Below are 23482 nucleotides of genomic sequence, written 5' to 3'. Positions count from 1 at the left end.
ATGATTCATCTCAAGACTATCACCCAAGTCCATCACCAAGTCAAGATGGTGAATATCATTATTAAGTTTATGTAGTCTATGAGTTTTCGATTGTATTAAGTTTATGTAGTTTATTAATTGTTTTTTTTATTTTTTAAGTTTATGTGGTTTATTAATTGTCTTTTTTATTTTTTAAATTTATGTGGTTTATTAAATGTCGTTGGTATTAAGTTTATGTGGTTTATCTTGATTTTCATGTATTGATTTAGTGATTTTTCAAAATTTATCGGAATTTAAATATTTTTAGGTTAAAATGTTCATAAAATTAGTTTAGGATAGTCTACATAATTTATTTTTTTTTTAAAGTTAATTTAAAAAAAAAAGCCTTAATTCATTCTTTGATAATCTGGGGCTAAAATTTTAAGTCAGAAGAGTTGGAGTAGAAAACCTGTTTCTGGGCTAAAACCTAAATTTTCTGGGCTAAATATTTTTAGGTTTTAGGTCACCATTGGAGATGGTCTTAGGGTGTGTTTGTTGTACTGGACTATCTCGGACTGCACTAACTTCAGGACTAAGCTGAACTGGCTTAGACTAGACTAAGCTGAACTAACTTAGTAAAGCGTTTGGTGCAATGTCGGACTAAGAAACAAGATAATGAAAATAGTTCCATTTTTTTTACCAAAAAAAAAAAAGAAGCTCCATTTTAACTCTTTTTCCATTAAGATATTAACAAAACTAATATTATGGGATGAGTGAGACTCAATAAAAAACATAGAACAAAGTTAGAAGGGAACTCATGAACATAACAAAAGAACTGATGAATATAACAATATAACTGTGTATTGAATTCTCAAAACAAGTAGTCTGGTTATGCAATGGAAGTTAGAACTTGTTTAGATAATGTTACAAAATTGTATGAAAACTACTTTTTTTTTTTTTTTTTTTTTGGTGATCTCTTCATACAAGATGTTTCATTATGTAAGGCCGTTCAAGCTCGTAGCCTAATTTCTTATAGTAACGACGAGTTCCTTCTCCCGAAATAATAGCAACCTTTTTCGATCTATGCTCCCTGCTAGTGATCCGCTCGGCCTCCTCCATCAAAAGTGTACCATTTGAGCCAAACCAAACAACTGAACAAAAACAAAAACAAACATTAATGACAGACAGCTCCTGGTATATATTGTAAGTAGCTGTCATAGTTGTCAATCAACAATGTCCTCACAAATTCCAGCTTCCGCCCAGGTTCCTTGAGGTTATTCTTTCCCACATATGATTCATTCAAGCGCCGAGGCATCAAATTGCTAGACATCACGAGCTTTCCAGCATCATGATTAGATACTTGAGTGTTATCCTTCTTGTTGAACTTATCAACCTTCAGAAAAGGTTCAGACTCTAGCATATTCTTGTTTGTATATGGCAACCCATCAACCAAAGGGTATCTGAGCTCTGAGATGACGAACACAAAGTGAAATTCATTGTCGTACGACTGAGAATGTTAAAATCATACACAAGGGCCCAAACCAGAGCTTCTGCAACACAAAAATGCAAACAGTTAGATATTCTTTTTCCAGCATCCCCAAGCCATCACAATTATACTAATAGAACCATTTGAGCCAAACCAAACCACTGAACAAAAAAGAAAGAAAAAAACTGAGCCAAAACAAACAACTGAACCCAGTGCACCTTGCTACTGCCATTGCAAAGTACATATATCGACAAACAATTAATGAATTTGGCTCCAAGCCTTTGAATTATTTATTAACAATTTACCAAAAACAACACTCAAACTCCAAAGCTCTGCATCTACATCTGCATCTAAATTCTTTGTCCATAATACTAATTTCCTAATCAAAAGCCCTGCATCTGCATCCAAAGCCTTGCATCTGCATCAAATTGTTGACTTGATAGGAAATAGACGAGCATCACATGTTGAGCCACGCAATTCTTTGTCCTTAATACTACTTTTTAATCACAAATTGCCCGTAATTATCATTTTGCTTTTCTCATAGGACAACTAATTATCATTTTACTTGGCTCACATTCAGAAGCTTCTCGGATGCTACCTCCTTCATGGAGTTAACCACAACATCATGAGCCTGAAGAACTTTAATACGAGAAGCATTGAAATGCATGGAGAACTCACTGCAACAAACTGATAATAAATATTCAAAACCAAACAGCAGAAAGCCCAGTTGTTCCACAACGTTTGAAAAACATGTAAAATGTAGGATCTAAGAACATTGTTGCCATCTCTCTGTCGTTCCTACTCGAGGCACATTATACACCACCCTTCCTTACAAGAACATTATGCAACCAGTAAACCATATACAATCCCAATTTACTATCTTTTCCTATTCAGTCAATTAGTTTTGAACTAGCAAAAAAGCCTGCGCTCTGCTGTGGGGAGTGCCAGAAGTATGATGCTGTATCTTCTGATTTATTTTCTTATTTCTATTTCCTTTTCGCATGATGTGCAAAAAATGTGAACTCCAAGTGAGAGATCAACTTCGATGCCTAATTGTTAAAAATGAGCATAAAACTCATGTAATCACAGCAGCAATCTATATGATAGATCAAGGATAAACACTGACTAAAACGCGTTCATCCATGCATACAAAAAGAAAGGACATAAACAACTTGCAGTAAAGCAAAATCGACAGCCAACAAAAATAAGCATATAGTAGCAGCATATATTTTAAGAAGGGTCATCCAACGTTTCTTGTATAGGACATTACTCATTTGATAATATAATAACATGCAAAATTTCAAGATACAAAACTTTGACAGTAGAAAAGACATAGTGAATGACAATAAATATGTTATATCGTAAAAAGAAAACTACCTCAACAGGTCATCCATCCACCACAAATACATCCAAACAGTAGCCATCGGTCGTCGAGAAGACATGAGCTTCACGGATGTCAAGTCCTAAATCCCAAGGCAAGGAAGAAAGCTACAGAACAATGACATAAGTTAGAAAGATGCAACCATACTATGGTTTCACTTCTACAGTAATGTTGATTCAGCAATATAAACAATGCATATAATATGCCAACAGGATCCTCTCCGGATCCTTTTGGTGAGGATCCTGAGAATCCGTAAATCGTGTCCGTTCATCATACATCGTGTGGTCAAGTCAGGTACTATTTGTATTTAATTTTAAATAAAAATATTTAAAATGATTTCTAACCGCACGATGTATAATGAACGGATATGATTCACAGATCCCTAGGATCCTTACAAAGAGGATCCGCAAGGATCCGGATTCTATAATATGTACCATATGTACTAAATAGTCTGCTGCCACCCTTAAATTCATTTTCCACTTATTTCAGAATTTGAAGGCTATAGATTTATAACTTTATATTAAACGAAAGAAGTTATAATCACAATGAACTCTTCCAATATGACGTTTTCTCACAATTATATTTAATACCCAAGCCTACTGTATTGAGGTGCCATCGTGTGTAGAGTCTAGACTCTAGAATTGACACATAAACATCTGATGAAGAACCATAAAACATGAATGAGAGTTCGAACATGAATGAACTTCCTGCTTCATGGAATGCTGCATTACCATTTGCATGTCTACACAGCTCTTAATTACTTTTCGTAGATTCGACCGCTCACGGTAGAATTTCTCCATCTACTCCGGCATGTCGTATATGAATTCCATTTCCTGCAAGTTCAGCAAAGTTATGGAGTTAATTCTAACTGAACCTGGCTAAACTGCCCAATCAACATTTGGTTAATTGTAATTGTAAGTCATGTTCGGGCAATCAAGTAAAAAAAATTGTATTTGAATAACCAAGCGTATTTACACATTATATTCCTCTTTTTGGTTCCCTACAAAATGCATTTTAGGATTAATACGACAATGAAATAGTGCAAACATCAATTACCATAAATACATAATTTGCACAAAAACTGAATTCAGGACTACTCAATTCAACATTATCATAATATAATTTCCAACAGGCGCATAATATCATCTAATTGCCCTCAACAATACATATGTGAAATAAAAAATAGGATAAATGTCACTGAAATATAGTGTTTAGTGGTTGTGCTAGGAGTAGACCTCTTATACTTCTCTGTGGTTGAATTGTGAAAAAAATAAAAAAATCCAAAGTACAGAAAAACTTGAAACCGATATCCAGGTTCCGGTTCACAATTAAATTTATAAATATTCACATAATCATGAGACATGATTGCATTATTTGGTTCACAACTACATTAATAAACATTCACATAATCATGAGACATCACATTATTTAAATTCTTCATGATAAGGGGCTCATGTAATCATCAACTCACACTTTTAATTATGAAACAGTCTTTACTTCTCAAGCCTTGAAAATAAAATATAAAAAAATTCAAAACTATTAAAGTTACTATTAAAGTTCTAACTTTTCTTAACAGCTATTTAGCAAAGGATCAAACATTCATTCCATGAAAACAAACTTGAGGGAAAAAAAAGAAAAAGAAAAAAGAAAACTAAGTTTATGTTGAATAGAGGTGACAGTTGCTTACCCAGAAGCCTAAACCAAATCTCCAAAACTTCACGCACCAAAAACCCTAGAAATCATCGGAGTTGAAAATAAACGCTCCACTGAGATCATTCACAAAGCTACGAACTCTGCTCATCGTCACGGATCTCCTTCTCCTTCCAAAACCAAAACCTTTTAAATTCGTAACCTGAGGACCGAAACCCAGAGAGAAAATCTCAGGGAACCGAGAAAAATTTTAACTTTTTTAGCAAAGATTCTTTTTTTTTTTTTTTTTTTAATGGAAGATAAAAACAGAGAAACAGAGGAACATAATCAATCTTTGGGTTTGAAAAAGATTAGGAGTTGAGTTGATATACCGATATGATAGTTTTGAGAAGCAGTTGAAAGAGAACTGAGGGATTTGGTGGTAGCAGTGGTTTGGAAATCAAACATATTAATTCAACTCCAACGTAATCAGAAAACCAAATTCGCATACCTTTAGTTAAGCGGGTTTTGGAAGCTTCGCGGAGTAGGGTGGTGAGTCCAGGGTTGCGGGAAGATTCACTCATGTTGAATTTGGATGAAATGGTGGTGGCGGTTCTGGGTGAAGTGGTGGAAAAGCTCACAGACCTAGAGAAGCAACACGTATCCATGGCCTTCTTCGTCATTTAACTGTGCAAGTGAGGAAAATAAGAAGTGAAGTGCACAGTAAAGTAAGGGTATTTTTGCCAATTCACAGTGCTCAGGAGCGGTAAAGCTGCTTAACTCAGTTTTAGGGCTGGTTTGGTATTGCTGTGCTTTGAAAAAAAGCTGCTTCTGCTGTGCTGTGAGAATAAGCAGCTGTGAAATAAAGCAGCAGAGTGTTTGGTAAACTTTTTTGTAAAAGTGCTTTTGAAAAAAAAAAAAGCAATATTAGAGTGTTTGGTAAACTTTTATGTAAAACAGATGTGAAAAAAAACCGGTTTTTCAAAGCTAGGTTTTGCAGCTTCTTGTTTTTGGCTTTTTTTTCATCCAAAACTGTGAAAAAAAGCTGAAGCTGAGTGTTTACCAAACACAAAAACAGCTCCCAGCTTTTTTTGATAGCAGCTTTTTTCAGAATCACCTCAGTACCAAACTAGGTCTTAGTACATACAATAGAAGCTCAAATGTGTATGATACCCCACATTTGAGCTGGAGAAAGTTTTACTTTTCTTCAATTAGCTTTGAGTTTGTTTGTTATTATTATTTTCTATTGTAGCAAGTTTAATATTTTTTTTTAGTATAGCGATAGTGTTATTAGGTTATATAGTTAGTTGTTAGGGTGGAGGGAAATTGGTGCATCTACACGATTGATTTCGGTTCTCTACTTTTTGTCTTTGTTTTGTAGATATATCTAATGTCGGTTCGATTAGTTTTAAACCACAGCTTGATGATACATCAATATTATTGTATTGTTAACAGAAATTGAGATTCATATAAAAGTGGCAGCTGGTAGTTACCTGTGTCAATGGGACACCATGAACATAGTATATATTATTATTGAATCAAAACAAACTCGGGTTTAATCGAACAGAGTAAAAAATAAAACATGAAAGAGTTGTAATCCTGAGTCAGAAACATTGCGATGTAAAGAGAGGGATGAAGGGTTCTACAAAAGATATGACGATGTAAAGGAGAAACTGAGATGACCATGAATCTCAAACTAAATACAATAAAAGGGGGTCATCAATTATGTATTTGCTATCTTTGATCTCTCTAAATTTGATATTGTTATATCCGATAAAATTTATGTTTTTTCAACGTTAACGATGACAGGCATAGATACAATTAAAATCGACTAAGCAGATGTGTTCACCTCTATACCCTAATTCGGAACACATAATTTAGATTAAATTAAATGAAATGGTGTAAAAAATAGTAATAGAATACGAGGATAAATCTAATTAATTAATCAGTTACTGAGTTGATCAAGATTCTTACCGTCCGGTATAATATTGCATGTATAGTCTGCATGAAGAAAGCCATGACATGCGAGACAGTTGCAGACAGACCTTCAACATCAAGAACGACTTCACCCAGGAGGAAGAGGAGGAAGTTCGTCGTGAGAACCAGTGGGCGTTTGAATGAAGTTTCTCGGTGATGGTCTTTCTACTTGGAACTTAGTGCTGGCATACCTATCATGTATTCTAGTTAATCAGCTCACTTCTTTATCATTCTCTGTTATTAAGTGCTTTTATCGGAGTTGCAAGTCCTTTCAAATTGTAGATAAAAGTTGGATTCTGATGTTGGTAGTGGTTCTTCTACTACTATCAATGCCATTGCCAGTTTTACTATTTCTGAATCAAAATCTTCTACTTCCATTAAGTTGTTTCTCACGTGGTTTGAATCAAGCTTGGTGTGTATGCCTTTAGTTGTGTCCTTTTCTAGCCGAATTCTTGTTACAGTTCTTCCATATCTATGTGACTATCATTCCTCAATTCCTTTGATTTTTGCTCAAGTTTGCATAAAAATGATTATGAAACTGGTTTTTAGGATAAGATCACTTATGGCTTGTTTTACTATTTCGTAATCAGAATTGGATGAATTGAATTGAGCATGAGGAGGAATGTGACATAAATTGTTTACTACTTTTTTATTAGATTTTTGTCGAAGTTTTGTACTAAATTTTACATGATACAATATACTGTTTACTACTTTTTTATTCGTATGACATAAATTTAAGACTCACATCGGTAATCATTTAACAGTCAAGTTGACATAAAATGTAACAATGTATGACATTGAAATGAAATAACAAGTACATATATAGAATTGAAATGTTTTAAAGATGGTGTATGAAGTTGTAATTGCATCCAACCTTCAAAGTGTAAACTGTAATTTGTCCTTTTCTGTTTATTCATTTGTCCTCGTATATTTTCCTTCTATTTCAACCTCTAAATTCGCGTTTAGTGTCAAATAACAGCAGACTCATGCCATATAATTAAAAATTCGTTTAAAAATATTTTTAAAATGGTTAAAAAGACTCACAAGTAGTAATTCTAAAATCATTTTCGTCAAAAACGGTTGAAGTCGTCTTAAAAGCATTCCGAAAAACACTCGAAGTCTTTTTAAAGGATTCCCAAACAAGTTTTTTTTATCCTAAATTATACAAAGTTTGAAAATTAGTATCACCTCTCTTTTTTCATTTGAAAATTAATATTGAATTTAGTAAGTTATTCAATTCTAAAAACGAAATGGGATAAGCATTTGCGTCTCACTCTCTCTCTCTCTCTCTCTCTCTCTCTCATTGTCTACCCCCGTCGCCCGCGCATGATCCGAACTTTCCATTTGAGCATATCGGAGACGATGAGGTCTCACCCCATCAGATGTCCTCTGTCGTGGCTGTCCACCACCATACTCTAATCGCGGCACCGCCAAACACCTGCCGAACCGGAAGTGATCATTCGCCAGACAATTCCTTTCAGAAGCTGCGGTCGGTGCCAATTCAATAACCTGTTTCCGGAAACGGGCGACTGAAAAATGATTCTCTGTTTTCGGAAACGAGAAACTTCTCTTCGGGGATAGTGCCGGCTCTGTAAGTCTTTCTTTATTTTTACTTTTTTTGCAATTTATTAATTTCTGGCTTTGTTTCTAGATTCTGATTTAAAGATTTAAGATTTAGGGGTTTCTGATTTATGTTTGGTTGGGGATTTTGGAGATTTAAGTGATGTCCAATTTCTGATTTTGTATAGGTCCCTAATTTAGGAATTGGGGGATTCAGATTAGGGATTTAAAGATTTTATTTTATTTTTAATACAAACGTATCGGTGGAGGGGAATTTGAACTAGAAGATTGTTGCCATCTCTCTGTCGTTCCTACTCGAGTGCACATTATACACCACCCTTCCTTACAAGCACATTATGCAACCAGTAAAGCATATACAATCCCAATTTACTCTCTTTTACTATTCAGTCAATTAGTTTTGAACTAGCAAAAATGCCCGCTCTCTGCTCTGGGGAGAGCCAGAAGTATGATATTGTATCTTCTGATTTATTTTGTTAGACCTCTTATACTTCTCTGTGGTGGAATTGTGAAAAAAAAAATTCCAAAGTACAGAAAAACTTGAAACCTATATCCAGGTTCTGGTTCACAATTAATTTTATAAATATTCACATAATCATGAGACATGATTGCATTATTTGGTTCACAACTAAATTAATAAACATGCACATAATCATGTCATGAGACATCACATTATTTAAATTCTTCATGATAAGGGGCTCATGTAATCATCAACTCATACTTTTAATTATGAAACAGTCTTTACTTCTCAAGGCTTGAAAATAAAATATAAAAAAAATTCAAAACTATTCCAGTTACTATTAAAGTTCTAGCTTTTCTTAACAACTATTTAGCAAAGGATCAAACATTCATTCCATGAAACAAACTTGAGGGAAAAAAAGAAAAAGAAAAAAGAAAACTAAATTTAAGTTGAACAGAGGTGACAGTTGCTTATCCAGAATCCTAAACCAAATCTCCAAAACTTCACGCACCAAAAACCCTAGAAATCATCGGTGTTGAAAATAAACGCTCCACCGGGATCATTCACAAAGCTACAAACTCTGCTCATCGTCACGGATCTCCATCTCCTTCCAAAACCAAAACCTTTTAAATTCGTAACCTGAGGACCAAAACCCAGGGAGAAAATCTCATGGAACCGAGAAAAATTTAAACTTTTTTAGCAAAGATTTTATTTTTTATTTTTCGTATAATGGAAGATAAAAACAGAGAAAAAGAGGAAAATAATCAATCTTTGGGTTTGAAAAAGATTAGGAGTTGAGATGATATACCGATATGAAAGTTTTTGAAAGAGAACTGAGGGATTTGGTGGTAGCAGTGGTCTGGAAATCAAACATATTAATTCAACTCCAACATAATCAGAAAACCAAATTCGCATACCTTTAGTTAAGCGGGTTTTGGAAACTTCGCGGAGTAGGGTGGTGAGTCCAGGGGTGCGGGAAGATTCACGTATGTTGAATTTGGATGAAATGGTGGTGGCCGTGGGCTAAGAAGTGAAGTGCACAATAAGGTAAGGGTATTTTTGCCAATTCACAGTGCTTAGTAGCAGTGGAGCTGCTTAACTCAGTTTTAGTATATATGGAGTATGACATCCTAACATGAGTATGATACCCCACATTTGAGCTGGGGAAAGTTTAATTTTTCTTCAATTAGCTTTGAGTTTGTTTGTTGTTATTATTTTCTATTGTAGTAAGTTTAATATTAAACTTACTACAATAGAAAATAATATTAAACTAAAAAAATAATATTAAACTTCTCAGAACCCTTCAACAAGATATATTGCATGTATATATTTAGTTTGACACCCTAGATATATTGCATGTATAGTCTGCATGAAGAAAGCACATCCAAACGGACCATAAGATCTGACAACCCATAAGCACTTCTCAGAACCCTTCAACAAGACAAACATACACTCCAATAAAAGCACTTCTCAGAACCCTTCAACAAAACAAACACATGATCAATAAAAGCACTTCCAGACCCCTTAAAAAACTGAGATTCTCAAAAGCAAAGGTGTATTATGAGTCGGCACTTATTATCGTACTTTTGGAGTTTTGAAAGTGGAAATATGAGTTTAGCCAAAAATGACCATCTCAATCCTCCATGTCATTTCCTCTTTAAGAGTATTTAAAATATTTTATTTATTTTTCTGTTTTTTACTAGTTGGATTTTCCTTCGTAGATTTTCAATCGCTCCTTGAAGATTTCTGCTGACTTTTCCTTCACATGGGAAAATGAGGGGATCAATTTTTTCCGTAGTAAAAGGAACTTGCTTTGCATTTTCCACCTATCATAATTTCAAAGTAGAAATTGGAAAAGAACTGGTGGATGTTGACATTGATGCATATATGCATGGTAGAGGGATCGACTAGATTAACGGTTCCGATTAGAAGTTGACTGTATAGCAAATAACCAATCTTGCATTGAGTTGCAAAGAAGTTCTGTTACCCGAAATAACCACTGTTTGAATTAATAATTCGATGCAAATTTGGAGATTGAGAACACAAAAGTTCAGGAAAAGAATAAGCAAGAAGGGATCAAAAAAATCTTGTATGAAGAGATCAAAAAAAAAAAAAAAAAAAAAAAAGTATTTTTCATACAATTTTGTAACATTGTCTAGACAAATTGTAACTTCCATTGCATAACCAGACTATTTGATTATGATTCCATTAGTATTTCCCAATTTTTGATGACGCTAATCAGCACCCAGTTTCAACAAGAATTCGATTATGATTCATCCTCAATTTAATTCCTTCTCAATTCAATTCCTCATCAATCCAATTCCTCATATTTTAAGGAAGAAAGAGGGGATGAACAGAACACAATTGGAAATGGAAGGAGGTTTCAAGAATCAGAAAATAGACAGAAGTAATAATAAAATATTACTAAATATTTATTAAATAATATAATATTAGAATTTATTATTAGTCTGTTTCTTAATCTTGATACTACACAACAAACACTCTTAAAATCTCCTATATAAAGAGCTACCAACTTCAAACGTTTCTCACTCTCATACCTCTCTTGATTTCTCTTCATTCTCCGCTCATTTGTTTTGTGCTTTTAAACTTTCGACCACTTTTTTTGTTATAAAGTAGTGTTTCCAACCCTGAATTTCTAGTCTACTTTTTCTTAGCATTTCGTAGTACATAATTTTTTCTGCGATGAGCAAACTTCGACAGCATAGTCGTTTTGCATTCTTTTGTCTCCTCTTCATACTCCCCACCTTAGTTTTCGGATAGTGCATCTGTGAAAAAGGAGAAGGGGATTGGGATTGGAACAAAACCAAAGCTCTAAAGTACAAAATTGCGGCGATTGCATCCATCCTAGTCGCCGGTGCACTCGATGTTGGTATCCCAATTCTTGGGAAGATCATTCCTGCTTTACATCCCGATAGGAACATATTCTTCATCATCAAGGCCTTTGCAGCCGGGGTCATATTGGCCACTGGGTTCATCCACGTGCTCCCGTATGCTTTTGAGAGCTTGACGGACCCGGCTCTTAAGGAGAACCTGTGGGGGAAATTTCCCTTCACTGGGTTGTGGGCATGCATGATGGCTGCCATTGGGACTTTGATGGTGGATTCTTATGCCACTTCTTATTACAGGAGGTCTCACTTCAAGAACAATATTGATGGAGACGAAGAGAAGACCCAAGAGCATGAGGGTCACGTGCATGTTCATACTCATGCAACTCATGGCCATGCTCATGGCGCAGTTGACACTTTACCCTCAACAAAACTTCTTAGGCACAAAGTGATTTCACAGGTAATTTTCTTTTTGAATTTTTATTTTGTTATTTTTTTTATTTTTTTATTTTTTTTTATTTTTTTATTTTTTTGTGATTAGTGGTGAATTTCCTATAATCACAGAATGCACAACAATCCCCAAACTCCAAAACCTGCCACAAAAATCAAAATTAAATAACTAATTAAAAAAAATCACCACTAATCACAAAAAAAAAATAATAATAATAAAAAAATAAAAAAGAAAATTACCTGTGAAATCACTATGTGCCTAAGAAGTTCTGTTGAGGGTAAAGTGTCAACTGTGCCATGAGCATGGCTGTGAGTTGCATGAGTACGAACATGCACGTGACCCTCGTGCTCTTGGGCCTTCTCTTCGTCTCCATCAATATTGTTCTTGAAGAGAGACCTGCTGTAATAAGAAGTGGCATAAGAATCCACCATCAAAGTCCCAATGGCAGCCATCATGGCCACAAACCCAGTGAAGGGAAATTTCCCCCATGGGTCTTCCTTAAGAGCCGGGTCCGTCAAGCTCTCAAAATCATCCGGGGAGCACGTGGATGAACCTAGTGGCCAATATGACCCCGGCTGCAAAGGCCTTGATGATGAAGAATATATTCCTATCGGGATGTAAAGCAGGAATGGTCTTCCCAAGAATTGGGATACCAACACTGAGAGCACCGGCGACTAGGATGGATGCAATCGCCCCAATTTTGTACCTTAGAGCTTCGGTTTTGTTCCGGTCCCCATCCCCTTCTCCTTTTTCACAGGTGCACTCTCCGAAAACTAAGGTGGGGATTATGAAGAGGAGGCAAAAGAATGCAAAACGACTATGCTGTTGAAGTTTGCTCATCGCAGAAAAAATTACGTACTATGAAACGCTAAGAAAAAGTAGACTACTAGAAATTTAGGGTTGGAAATGCTACTTTAGAACAAAAAAGGTGGTCGAAAATTTGAAAGCACAAAACAGATAAGCGGAGAATGAAGAGAAATCAAGAGGCGTATGAGAGTGAGAGAAACGTTTGAAGTTGGTAGCCCTTTATATAGGCGATTTTAAGGGTGCTTTTGTTGTGTAGTATCAAGACTAAGAAACAAACTAAATTTAAAAGCGGAGAATGAAGAGAAATCAAGAGACGTATGAGAGTGAGAGAAACGTTTGAAGTTGGTTGCCCTTTATATAGGGGATTTTAAAGGTGCTTTTGTTGTGATAGCCCTTTATAGGAGATTTTAAAGCAGCTTTTGTTGTAGATTTTAAAGGTGTTTTTGTTGTGGTAGCCCTTTATATAGGAAATTTTAAAGCTGCTTTTGTTGTAGATTTTAAAGGTGTTTTTGTTATGGTAGCCCTTTAGTTGTTTTTGTTGTGGTAGCCCTTTATATAGGAAATTTTAAAGCTGCTTTTGTTGTAGATTTTAAAGGTGTTTTTGTTGTGGTAGTCCTTTATATAGGAGATTTTAAAGGTGCTTTTGTTGCAGTAGCTCTTTATATAGGAGATTTTAAAGGTGCTTTTGTTGTGTAGTATCAGGACTAAGACTAATAACAAATTCTAATATTATATTATTCAATTCATATTTATTAATATTTTACATTATTTAATAAATATTTAGTAATATTTTATTATTACTTCTATCTATTTTCTCATTCTAGAAACCTCCTTCCATTCCCAATTGTGTTCCGTTCATCCCCTCTTTCTTCCTTAAAATATGAGGAATTGGATTGATGAGGAATTGAATTGAGGAGGAATCATAATCGAATTCTTGTTGAAACTGTTTACTTAAATGTTCAGAAATCGGAATAGGAATGAAACTGAATTCATAGAAGTTGTTTACTAAATCAATTGAATCGGAATAAAAATCAATATGATTACTAAAATGTTCATTTTTAAAATTTTATTCTATATTTATTTTTAAAAACATTTAAACTAGTTATTTATACTTAGTTTAACTAAAGTTTTTTTTTTCTTTTCCTAAAGAGAGTCCACTATTGTGCAAAAGCCAAAGTAAGAGCCCAACCTCAATCATCTTCCCTTCGCGGAAGAAAAAACCTAGAAACTAGACCTTGAGGTTGCGATTGCCAAAGTGATGTTGCAGGAGGATGAGCAGGTGAGCAAGAAGCACATCCGCAAGATACTGACGTTGACTTTATCATCCCAGAGCTACGTCCACGTGTGCGTGTCGACGGTGTCAAAGTGGCTGGTCCATCGTGTCATGCCCCAATCCCGACATACGTCCAAGATCGACACGTGACATCACCAAATACCCGTATATCTAACTTACCCCGCCTTTGGGATATGGCAAAGCACAACTTAAGAATCGAATCGCATAGTAATTTCTCGTACATTTTATGGCTGCATCTAACTTCTTCGTTAGACTGCCTACGTACCCTCAATAGGGATCAAGCCATTTGTAGTTCACCTGCAATAAACTCCTATCACCACTACAAATCATTACTACATACATGTAAATATAGTAACCCTTATGAGCGTACAAGCACATAGCTTCAGAACGTGAATTGTCAAATTGGTTTTGGTTTCAGCGTAGTAATGCATATAGATATGTATACTTATTAAGCCACCCATTTTAACATTCAAAGAAAGAAAGTGATATATAAACATGAAGCACTTAATCAAAATAGTAATCACACCGAATCAGATTTGTCAAACTATTGATATCTATACCAGCAGTAACCTTACCAACCAATATAATTTAAATACAATCATAATCAATTACCATATGCATACCCCTTTCAAATTCTATATCAAAAGAGCCAATAGTACGTTTAAAAGCAATAATTTAACTATGGTTTGATAATAATTAGCTGGACTAATTGTAGCAAATAAAATAGCTTGTTTTCTTCAAAACCAATCCGATTGGATTGTAAAGATTGAGTGAGGAAGATATGCAAGTACTTTGATACACATGTAGATAAAACCACATGCATATATTTTCTCTAAATAAGTAATTACGTGTTCAGTATACAATCGTTTGGAAAACAACCAACTTCCCGAAGTGGACTAGTCGAAATACTTTGCCAAGGGTAGTAATACAACAACATAGCTTTATGCATAATACAAGTCTTCAGAAACAGGCCAATTAAACAAAACATCCCCTTCGGCTTTTATACCATTGTAGGGTTTAGGCATTTGCATATATATAATACTATATTTACAAACAATAGCTAATCCATGACAGATTAACCGAAAGAAATATTAATAAGAATTGGCTAAACGGAAAGGATAAAGAGAGTTGAGAATATGAACCCGTACTGCAAGTTGACATCCCAAGCGAGAGGGATATGAATATCTTCAACTCCCTTCTCTCTGCTCCTAATTAATTCCGACTCCCTTTCATTTGTCCTTTCTTCTCTTTATTTTTGGGTCGACTAATGGGGAGAAACCAATAAGCTCGTAAGGCTGCTCGTCAGGACTATCTGCACGTCCTCTCCCAATTCTTTCCTCTTCCGCGCATCAGTTTTTTTTAATATTAAATTAGGTCTTTTTCATTAAATTTAAATTTTTTGTCCTTTTTATTAAAATTTATGAGTTTTTCATTAAAATTTAAGTTTTTTTTATTAATTAAAGTTATATCATGGTTTTTTTTATTAAGATAAACTTAGTCCAAGTCTTTTTCATGAAAGTTCCCTTAAAATTCTGGTATGTTTTATTGTTTGTCACAAGTGAATTTTGCGGCTATAAAGTTGAGCTTTTCGAATAGTCGTGATTTCATTGTCATTATTATTTTCTTATAAATAAATATATATGTGTATGTATGCATCTTTTTTAGTACGCGACTTGTGCATTATTTTGGGCACATGATTTGTGGTTGGCATATCATATCATTCACAGTGTATAACCGAAAACATGTGAAAGCTATTGTATTTATACCTTGTATGGAACGATATAAATTGTTTGGTGAAGCCTTGTCAGCAAGAATGCATTCTATTTCGCTATGATAGTGGAACTCATCTCACTTGATAATAATTCACAAGATTTGGTCTGGAAGTTTCGTTTCTCGTTTGCTTCCGCTGCTTTTAGTGAAAATTTGGTGTTTAATTGGTATGTATCCTTTAATTCACATCTGATGCGATCTCAAAGTTCCTAAGATACTAATTTTGTAATTTTGACAAAGTATGGGTTTTCTATTGAATGGAATTGTTTGAGATTTTGAAGCGCCATTTAGTATTTTTTTCAATTTATTTCTGGACTAGATTGAATTATAATTTATGATACATGTCGATCTTGTTAAAGAATTATTATATGTAAATCATATTGTTAAAAAGTTGAGATCTTTATTATCTCTTTTTTAATTGAGATGACTTGTGCTTTTATGTTCAGACATTATCAAATTTTAGTTGATCTTGCTCGATGGATATTGAAGTAGTTTGGATAAAATTAAATGCAAAGATATTGTGCTTGCTATTCTGATTTTGACCATTGTTGAAACCGGTGATTTTGGGTTTATGTGAGATAAGTTTTTCTGAATGGATTGAGACTATCTTTTGATACATAGACTGTTTGCATAATGGTTTAGGGGGGCGTTTGTTGCGCCGGACTATCTCGGACTGGATTAGCTTCAAGGACTAAGCTGGACTGGCTTAGACTAGACTAAATTGGACTAACTTAGTGAAGCGTTTGGTGCAGTATTGGACTAAGAAGCTGGATAATAACAAATTCTAATATTATATTATTTAATATATAAATTATTAATATTTTATTATGATCTTATCTTTTTCTTCATTTTTTCCTACCATTTCCGTCCCACTCTTTTCCTCTTCTCTCATCGTCCCAACCTCTCCCTCTTTTTTTCCTCTTAGACCTCTCAATTCATGTCTCTTTCTCATTCCTGGTCAAACTCCTTATTGATTCCAATCTCTATTTCTCTGTCCTCCCTCCCTCTCTAGCAATGCGTTGTTCGAATGGAACCTCACGGCTCCAATTTTCCCGACGAGTTGCAGGTTTCTCGATGTGTTTTCCGGCCAACCCTCGTTAAATTGGATGAAGTTAGCACCGCCAAAAAATTTATCACCATCCCTAGATCGAGATCTTAGCTTTGAATGCTCGAATTTGTCATGGATTTGAAGAAGCCCAAACAGGCCGAGACTTCCAGGCCATTTTCCGGCCACATTCGACCACATTTTGGCCTCAATTCAGGTAAAATCGTAATCTTGTCACTCCCAGCTTCAATTTGGTATATTTTATATGAAAGTTGGTTGTGAAATGGATCTGAAAAAGAGTCGGAAAGTTAATGATTGATCTAGGTGACCGGAGATGATGAGGAGTCTGTCGGGAGTGGTCGTTGAGCATGACGATGACGAGAAAGAGAGGATAGTCTTAGCTAGTCCCATGGTTATTGGGGGGTCTCGCTAAGACCTCTTAGTGAAGGGTTTTGTCCATGCTAGTCCCCTTTAGTCTCATTAATGTTAGTCCCAGCATGGAACAAACACAGTATTGGACTAATAGCTAGTCCAATCTAGTCCAGTCCAACTTAGTGAGGGCAAACAAACGCCCCCTAGGTGTACATGATTAAACCGAGATTATGCAATTGGTGAGGAATCGGGAACCAATTGGCTCATATCTCCGGTTTCGTTATTGGTTGTGTAATACTTTCTACTTATGCTTAAGTGGGAGAAATAATCATATGTTCGAATGTAAGCATAAGGCTAAGAGTATTTAGGCCGGCCATTAAATTCATTTGGATGCTTTTGATAAGTGGGAGTAGTTGAAGTTATTCTTGAGAGCCTATCACACTTCTTGAAGATAGCTGTGGAATAAGGTATTCATTTAGTTCAACCTTTCCAGATAAATCTGTGAGTAGTTCTTCAAAGAAAACATTTTGATAATTCAATATAAGCTCTTAAGTCAATATTTTCGAATTTTGATAAAGCTATTGGATGAATTATATTTAGTTATTCATATTGGTTAAAGAATAACTATGAACTTTGTTGTATTTTGGCAATAAGAGTGAGTAAACTTTTAGTTTGCTCATGAGCTGTGTCACATTGCTGCGAACATGAATTGAACTTTGTGATTTATAAGATGATTCTGCACATTGTATTGCAGAGAAGATTGTGAATTCATTGTTTTGATGCATGAAAGCTGTGTTGTGTTTATATTGAGGAACATTGATATAAGACTTGTGTGATCACCTATATATTAATCTAAGATGATTATTCACTGTAGTCAATCATACTCAAGTGGGAGAATGTTAGAGTATGAGTGTGATTCACACACTTTAGTAATAATCCTTGTTATTTCAGATTGGTATAAAGAAGTCTTAATGTGTTTATAAGAGTTAATTCAACTTTGGTTTGGATGGAAACTCTATTGTTGGCTCGAGAATAGAACTCATACTTGTACAAGGATTTAGTCTTGTATTCCTTGTAGGATTGTTATCGGGTCAGGTCTTGTAGTATAAAACCACAAGCCCTTGCTCTCACAAAGATTACGCTCTTATTGTTCCAATTACCTATAACTTGGAGAGCATTGAGTTTTGCAAAGAGGTGAAGGTTGTGTGTAGATTCGTCCATGGCTTCTTCATCCATGAACATGTTTGCAGGTATGTATTGTTGAGAATACTTCAGTATTTGTATATATAGAACATACTTGATGCAACGGTTGTGATTTAGTTGGTTAATTCTTGTGTTCTTGGCTAGTGTATTAACATAAAACCTGTGTTTACTCTTACGATTCAACTTATTGGAATTTCGGGTATTTGAAGTGGCAAGAATGTATAGTCTACTAGACTATGGTGGGGAGATGCGTGGTGATTTTAAGGTGGCTGCATCCTTGAATCTCGATTTCCCTGCTTTCATGGCAATTGATCTGTTCGAAACGTTATATTACGGAGAGCTAGGCGCTGACGTTGTAGACTGCACCAACTTCCTTTTGAAGTTGGATGACGAATACAGTGATTTTCAAGATGTTATTTTCTACAAAGGAAGGTTTTGTGCCGTGTGCCGTGACGGGAAAGCGGTGGCAGTTGATTCTTGTTTGAGTACGGAAATGATTGCATCTCCATTACCAAAAATCTCTTGCCTTGACGACGAGAAGAAGAAGTTGGTGAAGTCGTTGGGAGAGCTGTTTTTAGTTGATATGTATTTGAAGGGACACCCGTCAGACTATACATTCGAGATTTTTAAGCTGGACGTGTAAAATATATATTGAATATGATTATGAACTCTGAATATTATATCACAATACCAAGTTAACCACTTACTCGAAGACGATGACATGCAAGGCCTCTCCTCTTCAGTATGCAAGGCCTCAAGAATGGGGTTTGAGTTTCTATAAGCTTGGGTTTTTAGAGAGAGTCCAGGGACCCTAATACATATACCAGTAATCCCGATTGATCTTAACCTTATCACCGTGAATTCCCTTATTCATACCAGCTAGAAAGACTCCTAGTAATATCATGACTGTTCGAGCTAATGAATCCTAATATACATGTTCCTCTCACAAACATTGTCAATGATGATCTCGAATATTCCCACATGAATAACAAGTGCTAACCAAGTGTATAGCTCTTATCAGAACTTACAGGACGCTCATGCTCATGTGAAGCACTGGGTTAAGCTAGAGGCGTAAGCTCTGGATGATCGAATATTGGTGATAGGGGATGACAGTTGCTACTCTCTTTCTACTCAAGATTTCCCTGGAGTGGAAGGGAGATGTATTTATTTTCACGAGGCTCTTCATAGCAAGAGTTCCGAGTTCCATCGGTTAAGAAGCATGTTAAGCGATATTGCAGTGTCCAGCTTGGATTCTGGCCGTGTAGATTTTCCAAGTTCGAACATCATCTTTTGCCCATCCCCAACCTGGACGTGGCCTAACATGCCAGAGTTGTCTTGTAGACGTGATCAAGGGGAAGATTCCGGATTGAGGGTGAGGAAGAGGAGGAAAATCTTGGCCGTCGTGAGATGCAGCAATGGGCATTGAACATAGTTCTCGCGATAGGTGGTGTCTCTTTTACATGCTATGTATTCTGTTGTAGCTAGATTGATCTGACTCGATGACTTCTTATTTGAACTTTGAAGTAGTGTTTGCAAATTATACATCTCATTGTCTTGTGTTTTCCGTTTCCAAGTTGGTGTTTATGATGATCGATTACCGAAAAATATGAAGAAAAACGAACTAGAAATTGAGATCTTAGAAGAGAAAAGGTTGCTGCTACTGCATAATAGTTTCATTTATTCATTTGATCGCATTACACCTTCATTCCTATCTGCAATCTAGCAGAGGTGCAATGCCTTCAATCAAGGTTACAGCTGTATTAGCTTATCTTAGCCAATAGCCATACAACACATCACTAATATAAGACACAGCCGTTGCAAACATCTAACTGAAAACTAGCCCTTGCTTGTGAACGAAGAAATTTGGGAAAAAGCTGGAAACAATTTAAACTTAGAGATCTGAAAGCTGACTTTTTTCAACTTGTTTGTTATACTAAGCATTCACAGAAATAAGGATAAGAGTCTAACCGAACGAAACCCAAACGAGGAATTGCCAAAACCTTTTGCAAATGCAAAGGCTTTTTGTCACAAATACAAAATTTATTCACCTCTTTGCCTTGTTAAATAATCCGTCGAATCACTCTCACAAAATCCTTTGCATGCCAAGCTGAGCAGCAACCTAGTTCCTCATTTGATCGAAAAAAGGGAATTATCATGGCTGCTTTAGCTCACGTCCTCCCGATCGTTTGATCTTCATTTTCTGACATGTTCAGCACTTGATGCCAACTTTCAGTTTGTGTGTGCAGAGTTAGTCTGCTGTTAAACGTCAAGGTTCTACAAGGTCAACTAGATAATGTCTTCCAACTCTGAGCTCACGAGCAATTTCATTCAAGTCCACTAAATTGCATCCGGGGATTCTTCCGAACTTCTTTTCTTTCATCGTCTCTTTAACCCGAGTAACATTCTCCCATTGACCTGCCACGGCACAGACATTCAGCAGCAACCGATAGTATGCAATGTTCTGAGGTTCCTGTTCAATAAGAGACTTTGCAATTTGTTCTCCCGATTTGGCACTCCTTGGAAACGACACGAGCTAAGCACACTAGCCCATGCCAAGGATTCCGATGGCAAGTCCTCGACAACCTCCAGCACGTTCCTAATTATTTCCTCTGCCTCTTGTGTAAGCCCCCACACCAGCAAAAGCATTAGCCATGCACCAATAGTGTGCAAAATTGGGCTTTACTTGGAAGACATTGATCATTTGGCTGAAGTAATCTCTGGCTTCTCTTACCAATCCAGTGCGGGCACAGGCACAAAGAACACCTACAAAAGTTACTTCATCTGGGATAATTCCTTCCCGATTATCATCTGGCCTCGAACTCTCCTTCTCATGGATTGTTTCATCATCGCTGTGACTTTGTTCTACACACCATTTCTCTATATATGTTAAATCCATCTTCAGGATTTCCATGAATGCAATGCCCCAAAATCATTACATTACAACAAACCAGATTCCTATACGCTGTGTTCTCAAACACCACACGTGCCGCTTGCACCCTTTCACAATTACCATACATATCAATCAAAGCTGTGGTAAGAAATACATTCAACTCCAAGAATGTGCTAACTAGACGTCCGTGAACTGATCTTCCTTCACTTGGTCTAGCAGATCGACCAGAAGCCGCAAGCAAATTCACCATGGTAGTTTCGTTCCCCTTCAATCCCACATCCCCCATTTCCAAAACAACTTCAACACACACTCCGGCTTCGCACCCTTCCAGTACCCACCAAGCATAACGTTCCAAGAAATCACATTTCTCTCAGGCATTTCATCAAACAACCTACGCTAGCATTCCCATCGAGAATTGCATTCCAAGACACCAAGTCCTTCTCAGGCATTTCATTGAACATCTTCCCGGCAAGCTCCAATTCCCCACAACTAAAATACGTATGAATCAAAGAGTTCTGCACATGCAGCAGAGTCGACCCCATGCTTCACAACCTGCCCATGACATGTTCTCCCAGATTCAACACACGCCATTTTCGCACACGACCCAAAAACCGGCATGATCGTATAGCTGTTGGGAACAAACCCATTTCTCGGCCACCCCAAATACACCACCAAAGCTCGGCCCGGCGCCGAAGTCACTGAGTACGCCTTAATAACTGTATTAACGCAAAATCTACCTGGAGAGTCAATGTATCCGAAAACCCATATAGTATAATCGAAATCACCGAAATCGTAATAGCTCTTGAGTAACTTCCGGGCCCAAAACGAATCGAAAACGCCCTGGGTGACCAAATGGGCGTGGAGTTGGGTAATCTGGATCAAGCTCTGACACGAATCCAGAAGCGAAAAGATGTGGCGGTTGACAGAGGGCTCGAACGAAGAGGAGGAAAATGGAGAGGATGGTAAGGGAAGATTGGACTTTGATGGGTTGGAAGCGAGGTGTGGGGAAATAGAGCTGCGGGATCGAAAGAGTTCTCGGGTGCAAACCCTTGTCATTCAGTCGAGATATCCACCAAACGAATCGTTCCGAATTCGAAGTCCAGTTGGTTTTCGCCATTAACGCACATTGAGATCCCTCTCGGTAGTTTGCAGTGCAGCAGCTCCGTAGAGCTTCTTTTGTTTATTCGAACCGAAACGCGGTCGTTTTATGCAATTGTTCGCTTTCAATCTTATAAAACGGTGACGTAGCAACAAGGGGTGGCGTTTTTCTAGCGCGAGAGATCCAAACAGAAAGACAGATGAAATGGTGAGAGGAAGCGTAAAGCTACTCAATTTTATAAGGTTTCTTCTTTAATCTCTAATTATTATTTTTAATCTCCGTTTTATTTATTTAATTTTTGGTAATTTTAGTTGTTTTAATTAGTTTGTTTTTGGGTTTTTTTATAGGTTTTGTGAGGAAACAAATTCAGTAATCAGTGATGCAATCGGTGTCTCCTTTCCTGTGAGTTCCAAACTCCAATTCTAATTTTTATGCAGCAATTAATTAATTTTTTGGTAATTCTATTTTTCTCTGAATTTTCAATTTCTGGGTAGAACACATTATATATATGCTATGTTGCACGGACACTCCGAAACCTTGATTTGTTGGAGTGTCGGACACACCGAGACACCTCAAACATGTTTGAGACACGGTTTGGACACCATCAATGGTTTGGAATTGGTTAAAAATTTAAAAATGAGATTTTCCCCATTATCTGTGACAATTTGTGATGCCCTTTGTATATTATAGAGGTTTTGTGTTGGGCTCGGAGGTGTGAGAAGGTAGGCTCGAGCTAAGATTTTACTGATGAGTGTAATGGTATAAACTTGAACGAGTGTGAGACCTTCTGGCCGAACAGAGACGAAATTCGATCATAGTAATCCGGGAGTCCCGTGTTGAAGGGCGAGAACATGAACGATTGTCAGAAATTTCATCTTCTCTATATGTTGCCTGTATAGCTGTTATCTTGTATAATTCCTTCTACTTCAGTTTTGAAGTGTGTGGAATCCATGGGGAATGTTAAAAATCCTAGCTACAATTTTGCGTAATCTAGTGTCGAAAGAGATTTAAGAAAAGACATGGTGTATTTGGAGCTAACGGAAGACTTGGCGCAAAACCGAGCGCAGTCGCATTTTAGGATTTATACAGCCAACTCCAATCAGTGAGATAAGGCTTTGTTGTTGTTGTTGCTAGTTTTTTCTTCTTCTGAAGTATGGATTACCTGGGCAGCAGGATGTGCTGGATATTTGGTTTTTCCTGTTCAGTTTATCCAACACGGAAATGATTTGAAAAATA

General features: G+C 36.3%; 1 protein-coding gene, 1 long non-coding RNA gene and 3 pseudogenes across 5 annotated transcripts; 2 read left to right on the top strand and 3 right to left on the bottom strand.

The window, feature by feature from the left end:
- Window positions 1-822: 822 nt before the first annotated feature.
- Window positions 823-5091, bottom strand: LOC137746711 (uncharacterized). Of its 4 annotated transcripts, XR_011069898.1 has the most exons (6): window positions 4966-5072; window positions 4513-4677; window positions 3557-3658; window positions 2822-2932; window positions 1202-1508; window positions 823-1109 (listed from the first exon to the last, which is right to left on the bottom strand). It is a non-coding gene; the product is annotated as an uncharacterized lncRNA (long non-coding RNA). The 4 variants fall into 4 exon arrangements; XR_011069897.1 differs by having other exon boundaries at window positions 823-1508; window positions 4513-4645; window positions 4966-5091; XR_011069896.1 differs by having other exon boundaries at window positions 823-1508.
- A 2595-nt stretch (window positions 5092-7686) lies between these two features.
- Window positions 7687-18979, top strand: LOC137746710 (F-box protein SKIP23-like). The gene is made up of 3 exons (XM_068486716.1): window positions 7687-8022; window positions 17262-18304; window positions 18467-18979. Exons 2-3 carry the CDS (start codon window positions 18274-18276, stop codon window positions 18898-18900), a joined length of 465 nt encoding a protein of 154 aa, XP_068342817.1. The 5' UTR covers window positions 7687-8022; window positions 17262-18273; the 3' UTR covers window positions 18901-18979.
- On the top strand, window positions 8017-11808 carry LOC137746709 (zinc transporter 1-like; annotated as a pseudogene).
- LOC137747779 (zinc transporter 1-like) lies at window positions 11839-13219 on the bottom strand (annotated as a pseudogene).
- Window positions 18980-20028: 1049 nt separating the features above from the next.
- LOC137746707 (pentatricopeptide repeat-containing protein At3g51320-like) lies at window positions 20029-22320 on the bottom strand (annotated as a pseudogene).
- Between the last annotated feature and the right edge of the window lie 1162 nt (window positions 22321-23482).

This window comes from Pyrus communis, chromosome 10, assembly GCF_963583255.1.
Source record: "Pyrus communis chromosome 10, drPyrComm1.1, whole genome shotgun sequence".
Taxonomy (NCBI): domain Eukaryota; kingdom Viridiplantae; phylum Streptophyta; class Magnoliopsida; order Rosales; family Rosaceae; genus Pyrus; species Pyrus communis.
The sequence above is the reverse complement of the archived record's forward strand: the minus strand, read 5'-3'. Positions and strand labels throughout refer to the sequence as shown.

Excerpts from the sequence above, each read along its gene's own strand:
- LOC137746710 (XM_068486716.1), top strand. The coding sequence starts at position 18,274 with ATGGCTTCTTCATCCATGAACATGTTTGCAG. Across the intron at positions 18,305-18,466 it reads ATCCATGAACATGTTTGCAG|TGGCAAGAATGTATAGTCTA; the intron begins GTATGTATTGTT and ends GGGTATTTGAAG.